Raw genomic sequence first — 15,883 nt, forward strand, 5'->3', positions numbered from 1 at the left:
ACTTTTGTTATTCAATCTCCAGTATGCTTCCCCTTCCCTCTCTCTAATAAAAAGTAATACTGTCACTACTATACAAGTTTTCAATATTCATTTGTGAGAGTAACTGGAAACATCAGGAAACTGTAGTATTTTGTTTTGCTGGGGGGCAAACCACCAGAAAGAGACATCATGTTCAGCCACAGTAAGAACTAAGTTGCTTCCTAAAGCTAACTTTTGATGCAACTTGCTTTTTAAAAACAATAATAAAAAAAAAGAAATTCTCACTCTTCATATTTTAAGCAAAGCAACAGTTATGACTTAAGAACTGCTTTGCAAATTCAACATGCCCATATAGGGGTCTGCATTATTATGTTCCTGTCCCTCCACTGCTCAAACTCCAGTCTTTTCACTGCTCAAAATACATACCGATAAGGCATGAACGATGATCTGTTCTGGGGAGGCTGGAGCAGCAGCAGCAGCAGCTGTTAGGGTCATGGTAGGACTAGTCGTCAGCGTTAAAGGAAGGCCTTGGCTTGAGCTTGTCTGTAGTAAATATGTACCTGGTGTTCCAGTCGGCTGGAGATGGAAAGACTACAAAAGACAACACAAGTTTAATACCTAAACACACTGCCTTCCTGGGCCACACTGAGCACTCAGAGCATGTTTGTTTACATGAACTAGTCTAACTGTAACTCCCCTGGAAAACAAATGAACAAACAAATCCAATCCCTACTGCATTGATTGCTGTACTGCACTCAAGAAGTAGAAAGAAACCCATCCATAACCTTAGACTACCAAGACAAGTACTAAGGCCAAGAGTTAAGCAGGACTGTATTATGCTGTACAACACCAGGTAAGAAAGGAACAAATTCAACTTACTCTTAACATTGAGAAGAAAGAGAAACTGTGCTATAAATTACTGAACAATGGAACTGAGAGAATCTTTACTTACTGGGAGGTTCCTCTGGCTCCATTATGTCAGACTTCAACAAGAAAACAATGAGTACAACGGAAAACTTCATAGCGCTAAGGCATTAAGACAGATTTAAAGCATTTAACTGTAATTCACGTTTTACTCCACAGCACTAATGAATTACACTTTCAGAAATACATTTTGCTTTGAGCTTTTAAGTTTTAGATCTCTTAACTTCCACTTTCCACTTGAAAACTGTTTTTTTGGGAAATGCACAGTTCCATAGTCTAAGAAGTAGCTGTGCTTCAAAGAAAAAAACGCAGTAACAAATATCAGTTCTCTGTTACTTACTGGAAGAATCTCAAAGGTCTGTAGTGTTCCACTGTTCAGTGTTATTGTCTCAGAGTCAACAGTAGCAGCAGGGGAATCGGTTGAGGCTGCAAAAGGAAGAAAAAGAGGAAAAATAAATATGCAAACCAAAATGTTTCAGCCCTGCAGAGAGCGTAACATACTATAATTACTACATAGCAGAGTACTGTTAATTCCAGTAAGAGGAAAAAGAAAACTGGCTTCAATCCTAATGACAAGATTCTCTGATTGGTACCCAAGATACAATACTATTTAAAGAGGGCATTCTACAATCCAAAAAAGGAAAAGAAAGTATGGTTTTAGTGCACAGGGATAAAAGCAGACTAATAAAGTTATCTGAAGTGATCTAATTACTTTTTGGTAATGAGATTTGTAAGAGGTTCTGGTGTAATAATATGCTTTGGATCATGTATAACTTGTTTTAAAATGGTGTCAGGTTTAATATTGCTATATTTCCCATGGACCTCCCTCCCCCCCCCCCCCCCCCCCCCCGTATTTTTAACCTTTTCTGCCCTTCACAGTATGTCCACCACTGATGAAACGTCAGATGCTCCACAAGGTATTTGCCTACCCTGTGTATTATGATTACAGTGTATAAAAGCTGTAAGTATTCTTACTACAAGTGTGTAATTATTTATGCAATTATCTCCATGAATTCTAAAAGTAACGAAGAGAAGCACTGAAAACAGTTTACATATCAGACATTTCAAGATCACCAGGTCCAAACAGCTCATACCCAAAGCTTTATATCAAAAAAACTATTCAGAGCTGTAATCATGATTTTTACTTAACTCTTAAAAAACTCAGAAGTTCCAGGAAGCTGGAGGCAAATTAATACTTTGCCTGGGATTATCCAGTAATTCCATAAATACCGAAAGGGCAAAAGACCTACATGACGACAGCAGTGCTCCAAGCACTGGAAACTTGGCCATCTCAGACTCTGCAGCTTCAAAGTAGAATAATTTTGGTCTCTTAAGATGATACAAACTCCGATTTTGAAGCTTTCATTGTTGGAGTGGCATGTTCAAGGGTTCCTGCTGCAGATTTCCTGGCACTTAGTAGCAGACAGCTATAAAGTGTGGCTTGTCAGTTACCTAGCCAGTTATGTTCATAAAGCTTACAACAATTACCTCTTTGAAACCTTGAGCCTTCTATCAAATGCAGCTGAAAGTGGCTAATAGGTTCAGCTCTCATGGGATTGGGAAAGACAGAATACAAAATTCACTTTGATTACACAAACAGAAATTCTTCAGGAAAGCAGACTAAAATGGGGAAAAAGGCTTGTTAGGCAGACAGGGGTAAGTGACATCACAAAATAACCATTACAGGATTCAATTCAGAAAGGACGAAGGGTTACAGAATACCAGCACATCTTGCCTGCTCATCAAAACCCAATAGCTTTGACCAAGCTTGGTTCAAAGTCTGAGACTACTGACGTATTACGTCAGATAAAAAGTTCTTGGCTTGGTATTGCGCGTCATTCCAATTAAAATTTAAACCAGATAAAATGAAGATGGCACTTAGTAAGTAGATTAAGATAGGCTAATCTAATGAAATTATAAGCAGGAAATTGTTCACCAAATGCCTATCTAGTCATAGGCTGAAGAATCAATTCTTAGCCTGATTAATTAATTTTGTAATCAGCAAGACTGAAGCACTACATTTTCCTAATAAAATTCACAAGTGACAAACAGTGCAAAATTGTATACAATGGAGATGACAGGCTGCATATGGGGTGACTGGATTGGAGTGACTGGAGTTACTTAGTAAGATTAGTTACAAAACCAAGCAATAGGCACTACAGTCAAGGTAGACCTGGTAATAAATGTTTGATAATGAGCAAAGTTCATCCTTAAGACCGTGGGAAGCACCAACTTAAAAAAAAAAAATACAGTGGTTAGAGCAGATCATCAGCTGAATGTCAGTGTGACTCGGCAGCTAACACTTTCCAGAGTGTTTGTGCCTAGAAATAACTGCATAATAAACAGCAGGACTAGAAAAAACAACATTATATACCCTCCCTTCAGTGTCCTTCATCAGAACTTAGGGACAGCAGTGTATATATTTTACAAAAGGAGATCTTGTGCATGATATTTATTGTTCTGGACAAGAGCTACCAGAAGAAACTTCAGGAATAAACATATACACTGTGTCTGCATTAGGAGGCTTGTGTACTGAAGCCTTTTCAAAGAACATGTTATATGGCAAGCTCTTGTGTGCATGCACACAGACAAGACACCTACAACCCCTATGTCCAGGCACTCCAATTGCAGCTTCTTGGTACTATTGCCACAGTAATACCTTCATTTGCCTAACAAAGTTAGAAATGGGCAAATGGAATCCAGAAATCCTTAATCTGAAGTTACAGCAAGACCAACGCAGAATTAATAAAATTCTCTAAGACATGCCCACTCCTCCTTCACCATCTTAACATAAGAAAGCTTTAGGTTTCATTAGAGGACATCGAGTCGTTCGTTTCAGCTACTTACAGACATGTGTAATCTGGACTGGAATCTGCAAAGCTGCCACAGGGCTTGGTGCGTTGCCTGCGTTCTCCTCTAAGCGAGCCACTCGAATCTGCACGTGCTGAACCCCCGAACTGGAATTAGTGTTTGGTAATCCACTTCCAGATTTGTTCTCCGAAAGCTGGTGCCCTGGATTGTTTTTTTGGTTCTCATGGAGTTGTTTAAGACCCTTTATCAGCACTGAGAGAAAGAATACTCACGCTAAAGCATGTTGAAGAAGCACATTTGAAATGCTGCATGTGAGATTTATCCAAGATGGAAAAAGTAACCCAAATCCTTCTGAATTTGGAACCTAAACAATTTATAGAGATATATCAACTAGAAACTTAGCACATACATAAAACACATTTATAGTCAACTACTGGAGTGAACTTCATTTTCTCAAGGAATCTAGACATTTTAGGATGCTTGGGAAAAAAAAAAAAAAAAGAAAACGTCATAAAATTTTGGACCTCTCTAAAAACACATATAGTATATCTCCAAGCTACAGTCAAGTTCCAGTATCATTAATTGTGTAATGCTGCTATAAGAAGTAAACCCTCCAATCTTACAAAACATGGAAGTGGATTTGTTCAAGAGGTTGACAGAAGTGTCACTGGAAATAGGGAGGAAAAGAGAATTAATCTCGCAGTGGCTACACTACAATTATTTGTCTGTGCATGAAGTGGCCCATTACTCCAGTAAAACTGCCCACCTTTCTTCCCTGTGATCACTTTGGTCCCACTGAGGGAGTGGTTGACATATATATGGTTACAAAAGCTGAGGCCTCTACTTTTCTAGCATTCAATACAGCAAACTGTTTAAACATCTCCCACTCTTGACACCATGACATTTTGTCTGGGAAAGAGAGGGGAGCTTGTTGATTCAGTGGCATATTTATATTATAGATTATTTCATGCAACAACTGTCTATTAATGTATGGTAAGCATAACAGAACTACCCTCTCAATTGCAGCCTCCGGGCATGATTAATATATAACCACACTGACGACCACAGCAAAAGTGTCCATTAAATTACACCTTTCATTATGACATGACTAATCTCTCTGAGCTTAGTTCCTCTCCCCAAGTCAGAGAAAAGGAGGGCTGAAGGTCACGGAGACTGAAATCCCCTTTGTCTCAGGCACTAGTTTCTCCAACCAAGAATGAGAAAATGCTATGAGACACCTATTTGGGGAGCTTTATACTCCCAATTCCTCCCCTCATCTTCACTGTGCAGCTAGCTGTAGATCTACCTTCTGTCTACAGCTAAGGTTCAGCACCTCACACAGATTACATTTTAAAGGTAACAGATCTAACCTGAGGTGATACTGCTAGGCTGCAGATACATATCCTCTTCCACCTGAAGAGGTCACTGCCCTCCATACCAAAGATCATCATCATCTGAGATCTGCCAGCTGAGCTGCTTAGATACATGCTCTCACTTAAGCCAAAGTGAGGGGAGTTGGCAAAATCTACAGTTTAGGTGTATACATCAGCTTGGCTTGTTTCGACTGAAATACTTAAGAATTGCTTGTAGAAGCAATTCAGCCAGCAGATCCAAGGGGCCAGTAAGTTCCAGCAAAGGAGCAATGTGCTCTTTGGCCAGCAATGCTGTAAGTAGACAACAAAATACAGCCTTATTCCTCTGATATTTGTGAAAGGAGCTTTCAGAAGAGAAGTGTGCAGATAGTACATTACCAGGGAATGAAACATCTTTGTGGTTTGCAATCTGTCTTTTAATGGTCCACCATTTACTCCGAAGCCACTGTGGTGAGCGGACACTACTCCATCCTTCAGCTAGTAAATCCCAATTGATGTCATTTTCATCAGAAACTTCAAGTTCCGCTATCCTGGCAGAATACAGAAAATATTTACCTGTTAGAAACTACCCTCCAGACTGGAAAGGGTGTTGCACATCTCCAGTCTTGTCACACGTAACAGCGGCAAAATGGCATGCTAGTGAATAGTCCATCAGAGCTCATGAATTGACACAGGCTTCCAAGGCGCCACGCTGCCAGAGGTCAAGCAGAATCATAAACAACAGAAGATGGACTAGACCTATTAGATGATCCAGTCCATCTCCTTGCCATGCAGGATTATTCTCCTTATTTACATATACATTAGGACTTTGATCAGATTATTGTGAAGCATTCCAAATGATGGTACTTGCATCTTTTCTCTTTGGAAAACCATTCCCCAAATACATCTCCAAGGCAGGAAATACTTCCTGAGGTTCACTCTGAACTTTCACTTAATTAATTTCATGTTATGATATTTACTTCTGTTTTCTCCTAAATAACACTCATCCGTCCTTAACACAGATTTTTGCCTCCTCTCAGGTGCTTCTTAGCCAAAGTAGATAAAGTTAACTACAGTATTAAACAGTTCCTCATAAACCAAACCCATCAGGTTCTCCAGGTAAGGGACAGTCTTCACATAGTTTTGGCAGATGTTATGCACACACTGGATTCTACCAGAATCTGTTTGAATACTATAAATATCTCTGAACTGCCTCCAGCTCATCTGTATGTGGAACATATGAAAGACAGGTGAACAACGAGAAGGGAAAAGATTTTTGTGGAAGTTAAGAAAAGTACTCTTCACAAACCAAGCAATAGCACTGAACACTCTTGCTAGCTTAAAAAAAAACAAACAAAAAAACCACACTACCAAAACCAACCCTGCAGGATGAGTTAAGCCTATCTGGACAGACCAAAACAGATACCATTTGTACAGAAATATTAAGAATTATAACCAGCACATTCTGAAATGTGGAATCACGTTCCTCATTTTGAGTTCATGTCAAACAGCTTCAGTAAATTAGTGAATATTGCTTTGGAAATAATGCTTAGATTCTCTGGATGTCTTGGCTTTTTATTCCCACCCAAAACTATCAACCCATAAAAATCCACTGGCTAAAAAGCCTGAGGTAAAGGCATTCAAAACAGCAGGAGGACTGGAGAGAGCAAAAGATTTCCAAAGTTACTACCAGGTTGCCAGTTCAAATGTAGTCAAAGATGCTGATATCCAATCAGTGTTTGGTGGCCTACATGAAATTAATTTGCAGTCTCAGTTTAGTTCTTTGTAGACAAGACGTCCACATCACAGAAACCACCACCACACTTGACCCTTGTTGGTCATCTCAGCAGAGAGGCCAAGGACTGAATGGGCAGGGAGACTGAACTACCCTCCAGTTAAGGGTTAAAGCGCATTGGTGGGGCAATGTGTGGGAAGCTTGCACGGTCGCTGCCTGTGCTGTACCTTTTCTGTGGAATAAAGAAGACTTCAGTCTCCAGGGTTTTCAATCTGACACCTTTCACGAACACTAACATTCACTAAAAAAACAAAAAACAAAAAATATGTTCAATAATAAATCTCTGGGAACTGTAAACACAGCAGTGATTTTTGGAGGGTTCTAGAGTTTTTAGTGTCTAAGAAACCAGCAAAATGGACCCCAATGGAATCCTGCTAGCGTCATGTATTACAAACCTTTAAAAGTAACTAAAACAACAAACCTCAAGATCAGATTTATTTCATCTTCCTTGGTCCACTCAGTGCCCCCACTCTGTTTCCAGTTGAGATAGTTGAGCCATTTAGAGCGGCATTGCTTTTCAGAGCGTGTCCCGACCCGTTCTGCCACGGCAGCCCATGATACACCTTGTGTGACAATGTCACCTGGTTCTGTGCTAGTTAGCTCATGCACTACTTCTGCTAGTCTTTTTTCTTCTTTCTCTGTCCACTTTCCTGAAAGAGAGAAAAGCCCTCCAACTTAACTAACAGGAGATGCCCTCTGTTCTGCTCTGTAACACGTCAACAGACAGTTAGCTTCAGTGCCTTGTTCTAGATGCAAATATTGACTTGTGAAGAAGATATAACTGTTCTTACTTACTAACAATTTATATTATATCCATTCTTGATTAACAAATGCATAATTCCATCATTTTGCTGCCAAGTTTCTTTCTCTTCTCTTCCTCTCACAGATGAATGAAGGCGCACAGAACTTACCAAAATACTGACCAAAGCAAACTGGTCCAAGCTACCTGAATGGTATTAGTTGAAGTAAATTAACCACACAGCAATTTAGTATTCGGTAATGGCATGAGGTCTGACTAAACTTTCCCTCAATTTGAATATATGCACTACAAAATAAACAATACTTTACTCCTAAAGCGCACCCGTCTCTTAATTGACAACAAATATACAGTGTATGTTTATAAACATCAAACACAAGGGAAAGTACTTTTTAATCGACCTCAATAAAATATGCTCCAGTAGCACAACATACAATGGAAAATGGACTGCAAAAATAAACTGTGTTCTGATCTTTTAGAAGTGAAACTGGAGAAACCTATACCAAATGCATTCTAAAAACATCCCCAGATTTCACATTGCAAGTTCCTCAGTTCAGGCTTACAAATCTCTGAAAACACCATTGACAAAGGCAAAGGTGACAGAGTTTTAACTAGAATATCCATTACTGACACCAGCATTTACCTCACCTGTGTTGCAGGTATCCTTCATCAATCTACATCGATCTTTTACAGATGAAGCACTTCTCCCCAGTGCAGCTCCTATTGTGGCCCAATCGTTACCATGCTTTATTCTCAGCCTAAATAGAAACATGCTCATTAGCACTATATCCAGTTATGAGTTTACCAAAATATCAAATGCGATATAATAAAAACAGGATCAATGTGCAGAATGGCGAGTCACTTGATAATACAGTATTAATACTTTCTATCATCACTGCTGATTTTTCTATGTTTCTAGAAGCCTTTGGGCCAGCTAAACCACAGGATACTCACTTACAAAATGCTTAATATCTAACTGCCTTGCAGGAACGTTGTGAGGCTTAATAACTGTGTTAAATACATACGAATGTTTAGATAAACAGTCAACATCCATTCTACACAAGTTCCTCAGGGTTTTCAGATGGTATAGAGATCACTTGAGAAATCCAAATAATGCCCAATGAAAACCCAGGAATCCTACAATTCAAATCAAGCAAACCACTGCATAATCCCTTTCATAATTTTAACTATTATTTTCCTCCCACAAATGACAACAGGTTGCTTAACATGTTGAGCCATGGCTACTTTTGACACGTGGAACCAAAGGCACCTTGTGAATGACACAAGCCAGCTAAATTGATCCAAACATATCCATCAACGCCATGAAATACACTCCCTTCCTTCCTTCAGTCCAACCTGGTTTCTTCAAATCGCTCAACACTGGAAAGCTGCAAAAGGAGATAAAGTCTGCAGCCCCTCCTGCTTCATCTATCGGGTTCACAGTCAAAATCAAAAAGCCTTGCTGACTATTTATGTCTCTCTCTAATACTACATAAGGGAGATCCTACCCTTGACCTACCACTTTCCTTAGAAATAACCTTTGCTCAGGTTTCCTAAAGAAAGGGAATGTCTGTTTTTCACAAACATAACTGCAAATGTTGACTGTGCTTGTTAAAATCTGAAACATCACTAGTTCCAACAGAAGGCTTGCTTTAGAACTTTGTTGCATATTGCTTACGTCCTGAATACACATTAGAAAATATATTAAAAAAGAAATTCAAATGTAGTTCAATTCTCTTCAGATTAATTTAGTGACCACTATTTTCTGATAGAGTTGGAGCAGTCAAATATATTTGCAACTTTTCAGTGATTTCACATAACAAAACCTGTTAAAACTACTCAAGCTACTAAATACAAACAAGGTAGCATGACCTTGTTAATAATAAGACTTACTCTTTAAGCTTTTCAATTTCCTCAGGAGTATACCTAAGCAGCAGGTAAATAAAAAGACATTATTTTAAACAGGAAGCATACAGCATAAATATTTTTGTTTTACTAACCACACAGTACACATTTAGTTACAACAAGAGATTAAGGAATTTCAGCTCTAAGAACCAATCTGACTGAATCCTTCAAAAGAACGTGAAGAGCAAATGTCATTTTCCACATTAGTGCATTTCTAAGGTTATCTGGTCTAACATTCCTCTCATTTTCCAGCAAAATTCCTCATTCTTGGTCATCTTACTACTAAGAACAGAATTAAAATTTTGTGTATTAATCTCAAAAACCAGCTATTTTTTTCCTTCCTCTCTCAGTTCACAATCACCATAAGGCTGACTTTCCATTAAAAAAAAACCCCAGCATTGAGAAGGTATTTTTAATTTTCAACTACCTTTAAAATCTAACATCATTTTCAGCACTTCTGGATGGCGCCATACCCACTGCTTTACAGATGGGCAAACTAGGGACACAGGGATGAAGATCAATTAGCTCAAAGTCACAGTTCCAGAAAGAAACAACTCCTCAGCAGATCCATGCTTGTGTCAGTCTTCTAATCATATCAGAATTCTCTGCACCTTTGTTTTCATTTTTTTGTTGTTTGTTTGTGTTTTTTAAGTTGTGGATACCATCAACTTAACACAACAATTGTCAAGGTTGATCTACGAGAATCAGCAGATGTGACTTATGATTAGCAAAAGCTAGGTCTGTTTGGCTAGAACCTTCTGTCTCACATATAACATGTCAAACATTAAATATATGACCCTACTCATACCAATAAAACCATGCAGCATTAGAGGTTTTCATACTTTCCAACATGGTTTCTGTCATCATACATGCGAAGAACTCTTCTATAGACAGCAAAGAGAGGCCGATTCAGACCCCAAGCTATTGTCCTGTAGAAATCTTTTCTTTCATCTTTTGACATTTCAAATATAATTTCAGTGGCATCTTTTATTCCACGGGCCTAGAAGAAAGCATTTAAAAAAAAACAAAACCAACCACAAACAAAACACCTTAGATAAAGTCTCCTAGAAATCAAGAAGCAGAACATTTAAGAACTAAAGCCTAGCATACTATTATGCAACTTTCTATGTATCTCAAATACTACCGTCCAAAAGTTAAACTGAGTATTTATGAATTAGCTACTTCAAATACAAACCCTTGAACACTAGGGGGTTTTTTTGTTGGTGGTTTGGTTTTTTTTTTGTTTTGTTTTTTACACCAGAGTCCAGGTAGACATGGAAGCTCTAACTTTCATCCACATTAAAAAAAAAAAAATCTGTCGAAATGTATATTTAAGATCAAAAACTGAACTGTCATTTAGAACATCATGGAAAATACACCACAGTGGAATTAGCCTGGGGTCATACAAGGGAAAGTTGTCAAACAGTGCTATATCAATTTATTACATAATTTTAGATATTCCTTATCTGAAAGCATTTTTTTTCAATTAAACTACTCTTCTTGTTCTGATGGAAACTCAAAGTGAATTCAATACAAAAACACTAGAGTTAAGTATAAAAGGAAAGTTTTAGTTTAACTTCAGCTTAAACTAAAAATCACTGTATTTCAATTATTCGAAGCAGTACAAGAAAGCAGATAAATGGGAAAACAATGAATCCAACGAGTTATCAGTAACTCAAAAAAGTTATTTAGCTAGCTTAAAAAAGCTTCTCTAGATTTAAAAAATAATATTACCTATGAATGATTTTGTGGCAGACATCCTAATACACATGTGGGCAGGCACACTTTCTACAACTAATACCGAGGATTTTTATACCAACAAAGACTAAATTCAGGGCTTTTTCTGATCCACAAATGAAGGATTCTGAACCTGTAGTACCCAGGCTATATATTCTCAGCTGTAAGGGCTCAGCTCAAAAATTCTCAGCCGTAAGCCTACCACAAATATGACTTATGGGCAATTATCACTCTCAGCATGTTAACTGCATGTCTATTTTTACACTGAACTCTGACACCGATATATTAAGGGGAAGAAAGCAGATACAGGCATCCTGTCAGCATAGTAAACAAACACAGATATGGCATCAAAGAAGTCTGGAAGTTGTATTCAATGCTTCGTAAGGAAAATTATCTCTACGACTAGTGCCATTTTTTTCGTCCGCCTTCATCAAAGGTTTCATGAGTGATGCATATTCAGAGAAAGAGATTAAGCCAGTTGAGCATCCCGACATGAAATTTTAAAATGGGTTATATTCAGTATGCAAATTAAAAGCAATGTTATGTTCAGTAGTCTTAAATCCTGTGTATGGATACAATTTTCTCATGTATTTCAAATGAGTAATGACCATTTCTACTACAAACTGATCAGAATCACTTATTGCCTATTCTGGGAAGTACTAAAGAAAGTTGGTTTCTAGCAGGAGCTGCATCACCACGCTGACTAGCGGATAACATACTCCAACACATACCTTTAAATAACGCTCAATGTTACTCATCAAAATGTCAATTTCTTCCTTTGACCACATCCCTTGCTTCCACTTATGGCCTGAAAATAGAAATGACAAACTAATTACTGAAGTGAAAGTCAGCAAAACAACAAGAACAGAAATATCAGAAAACACAACCCTCATTACTGCAATGAACAAAGAAAAGAGTAATTTTAGCTACTTTAACTAGAATTAATTTTAAACAGATGTTATTTCAGAACTGATAAACAATCCCTAGCAACCGTCCACTAATGTTTAAATAATGTGTCAGACCCCTCTTTCAAAAACATGCATTTCTTCAAAACAGAACACGAATTCTGTATGTGCTGTCAAGCCACACTTTCAGGCTATCTCTTCAGCCATAAGTAGAAAATTTCTGTCTTTAAACTGACAGCTGAAATTTCCACGCACGCAAATGATTCCAGAAGCTGGGACTTAAAATGTGACTCATAATACTACCTGAGGAATTGGCAACAACGTGGAGTTCTCTTATATGCCTTATCACTTCCCAACATGTGAGTAGTGCTACCTACTGAGAGTGCTTTTCACAGAGGTAAATCTCTACCTAGTCTGTTTTGACAAGCTGGTCCCTATCTCTCTCCTTCTTTTGCACTGAGAATAACGCCCAGTGGTTACAGTCAAGACTGATGGCGAGTGTTTTACTCCCAAATAAAAGTGGTAAACCAATAGAAACAAACATGTTTTGTCTCCGTCTATGCCCTTAGTAACTACAATGCCACCTAAGCTTTACAAGCAAACCCAATCAACTTTATTCAGAGAGAAAATTTCAAACCTGAGGTCTATCAATAAAACATTAAAACGTTCCTACCCTAAATTTATATATATATATATTCCTCTTTTTTCCCCTCATGCTCATACCATACTTAATATTAACAATTGCTTATAATTAAGATTACGCTGGTGACCCAGTTTACATACTGGTGTGTGCTGGCTATCTGCCCATCTCTGCTCAGAAAAATCAGGGTACTTCCTTCTCAGCCTGCTAATTACCAGAGCTGAGGCAGAACACACCAAAGAGACTGTTTACTCAAATCCAATTATAATGAAAAGTACAGGCATTATTACTAACTCTATTGGAACTGACGGGAGAAAACTCTTCCCTTGTGCCTGATGGCTTCAATCGCTTCTTCCAAAGCTAGAGACATACCAACAATCTACTACTGTAGCTGTGATTCACACCTCTACCCAAGCATCTGAACTGACTTAAAGGGACACTGCTACTCTTTACTGGCAATAACCTTTAACACCCAACTATTTTAGGAAAGGAAGTATATTTTGCACTTCACATGTTTGCATATTCAGTGCCAAGATTATTATAACCTGCCCACAGGTCATGAAAGAAAGCATTATCAGGTGGAGACTGTCAGGCAACACACATCAAATTCTTAGCTACTGTAAAAGGAGATGCATATAGTTATTCCTCCACAGCTGATCTCTATAACAAAACATGGAGACCCCAAGAAAAGTTCAGCTCGTATGGATTCTCAAATATTTTTCTTGGCATATTTCACTGGAAATATCTTCCTCAAATTATTAATCTCTTAATTAGAATCACCAGATTTAGTGCCCTCATTCATTCACAACTGTAAATGCCACTTGTGATATACGCTCAGTTGATACGCCTGTGAGACAGCTACAAATGCAGTAAGTTTCTAATATATTTAACAAGACACACGTCAAACATGAGGCCACCAAGTCACATGAAAACAGTTATTTATCTCTCTGCCAAATCACCAGTACATACTCCTCCAGTCACAGCTGAGAATGTGCTGCTCCCAACCCAAGTCCTCTACCACTGGCTACTGAAAAGATCATAACCTCTGTGCTTCCTCTCACCCTAGAGCACAGGAACTGTAGCAACATGATTTCTCACTATTTCTACCCAGCTGCCTTCAGTGCTGTGATGTAAAGGGATCTCTTTGCTATCCCATCCCTGCCCCACTCATTGGACTGAATACTGAAGAGCTTTGAAGCCCTATGAATCTAATAAATAATAAGGACAGAGAAAATGGGGAGAAATTACTGGCTGTTAGAAGCAACTGTTAGTGCACACTTGGGACCACTGAGTGGTCATTGACATAGTTACTCAGCTCCCTTTCTCTGAATTTTCCACATCCAACACCCAGGTTCTACATGCCTCACCCACATTTTTTCACTGACTCAGCAGTATACTCAGCTCTCTGGAGTAGAACTCACTGGGTAAGAGATCATTTGCTTCTGTGAGAGAAAACCATTACTTTCTTTCCTAAAGTTCTCTAGTAAAAAAGGGAGTTGCTCTGGACTGACTGAAAAAGATTTAATTTCCCCCCCCCCCCCCCAGAAAAACGTAAAGTCAGGGTAAGAAAAATAGTAGAGAGACTGAGGAAACTGGAGAGACAACATGCCTTCATTTGATGCTAAGTTGTTTCTCTAGGTTTAGAAAGGCACTTCCCTGGGGAGGGCGTGGAAATAAAGCTCTAAAGTTCAGCAGCTACTACATGATTACGCAGATACATTTTGAAAAGGAGGAATACCAATGGATTGGTAGTTTTAGGAGTAGCGGTGATTATTTCAGTAGATCCTGGTCTGCATGATCTCTCTACTTCTGAAGCAACTCCATTGCAGAAACTGTTTAAGATGAATCACAACTGTGATGGGTTGACCCTGGCTGGACGCCAGGTGCCCACCAAAGCCGTTCTATCACTCCCTCATCCTCAGCTGGACAGGGGAGAGAAAAATATAACAAAAAGCTTGCGGGTCGAGATAAGGACAGGAGAGATCATTCACTAATTACCATCACGGGCAAAACAGACTCAGCTTAGGGAAAATTAGCTCACTTTTTATTACAAATCAGCCAGAGTAAGGTAAATGAGAAATAAAACGAAATCTCAGAACACCTTCCCTCTACCCCTCCCTTCTTCCCGGGCACAACTTCACTCCCGGATTTCTCCACCAAGCCTCCCCAGCGGCACAAGGGGGACAGGGATGGGGTTTACGGTCATCACAAGTTATTTTCTGCCGCTTCACCTCCTCAGGGCGAGGGCTCATCACACTCTTCCCCTGCTCCAACGTGGGGTCCCACCCACGGGAGACAGTCCTCCACGAACTTTCTCCAACGTGGGCCATTCCCACGGGCTGCAGTTCTTCACGAACTGCTCCAGCATGGGTCCTTTCCACGGTGTGCAGTCCTTCAGGCACAGACTGCTCCAGCGTGGGTCCCCCACGGGGTCACAAGTCCTGCCAGAAAACCTGCTCCGTGGGCTCCTCTCTCCACAGATCCGCAGGTCCTGCCAGGAACCTGCTCCAGCGCAGGGTTCCCACGGGGTCACAGCCTCCTTCGGGAACCCACCTGCTCCGGCGTGGGGTCCTCCACGGGCTGCAGGTGGAGATCTGCCCCACCATGGACCTCCCTGGGCTGCAGGGGGACAGCCTGCCTCACCAGGGTCTTCACCACGGGCTGCAGGGGAATCTTCGCTCCGGCGCCTGGAGCACCTCCTCCCCCTCCTTCTGCACTGACCTTGGTGTCCGCAGGCTTGTTTCTCTTACATGTTCTCACTCCTCTCTCCGGCGGCTGTTCTCACTCTCCCAACTTTTTTTCCTTCTTAAAAATGTTATCACAGAGGTGTTACCACTATCACTGATTGGCTCGGCCTTGGCCGGCGGCGGGTCCGTCTTAGAGCCGGCTGGTATGGGTTCGCTCTCTCTCGAACACAGGGGAAGCTTCCAGCAACTTCTTACAGGAGTCACCCCTGTAACCCCCCCCGCTACCAAAACCTTGCCACATAAAACCAATACAACAACATAGTAGCCAGACCAGTAAGTCCTGCTTGGAGGAAGATGTATTAACCTGAGCACAGATTAATTTTTCTCCTGG

The 15,883-nt window shown here is 39.8% G+C and overlaps 1 protein-coding gene across 2 annotated transcripts in view; it reads right to left on the reverse strand.

Moving 5' to 3' along the window:
• DMTF1 (cyclin D binding myb like transcription factor 1) overlaps positions 1–15,883 on the reverse strand; it is a 31,938-nt gene that overhangs the window by 5,828 nt on the left and 10,227 nt on the right. For both annotated transcript variants that reach the window (XM_069801672.1, XM_069801671.1), the window contains exons 6-14: positions 11,992–12,068; positions 10,366–10,523; positions 9,512–9,544; positions 8,267–8,376; positions 7,283–7,511; positions 5,466–5,617; positions 3,751–3,966; positions 1,244–1,329; positions 406–570 (exon numbers count right to left, since the gene is read on the reverse strand). In XM_069801672.1, the coding sequence (XP_069657773.1) occupies positions 406–570; positions 1,244–1,329; positions 3,751–3,966; positions 5,466–5,617; positions 7,283–7,511; positions 8,267–8,376; positions 9,512–9,544; positions 10,366–10,523; positions 11,992–12,068 (1,226 nt within the window). The remainder of the gene's footprint in view (positions 1–405; positions 571–1,243; positions 1,330–3,750; positions 3,967–5,465; positions 5,618–7,282; positions 7,512–8,266; positions 8,377–9,511; positions 9,545–10,365; positions 10,524–11,991; positions 12,069–15,883) is intronic.

This window comes from Haliaeetus albicilla, chromosome 14 (assembly GCF_947461875.1).
Source record: "Haliaeetus albicilla chromosome 14, bHalAlb1.1, whole genome shotgun sequence".
In the NCBI taxonomy this organism is placed as follows: domain Eukaryota; kingdom Metazoa; phylum Chordata; class Aves; order Accipitriformes; family Accipitridae; genus Haliaeetus; species Haliaeetus albicilla.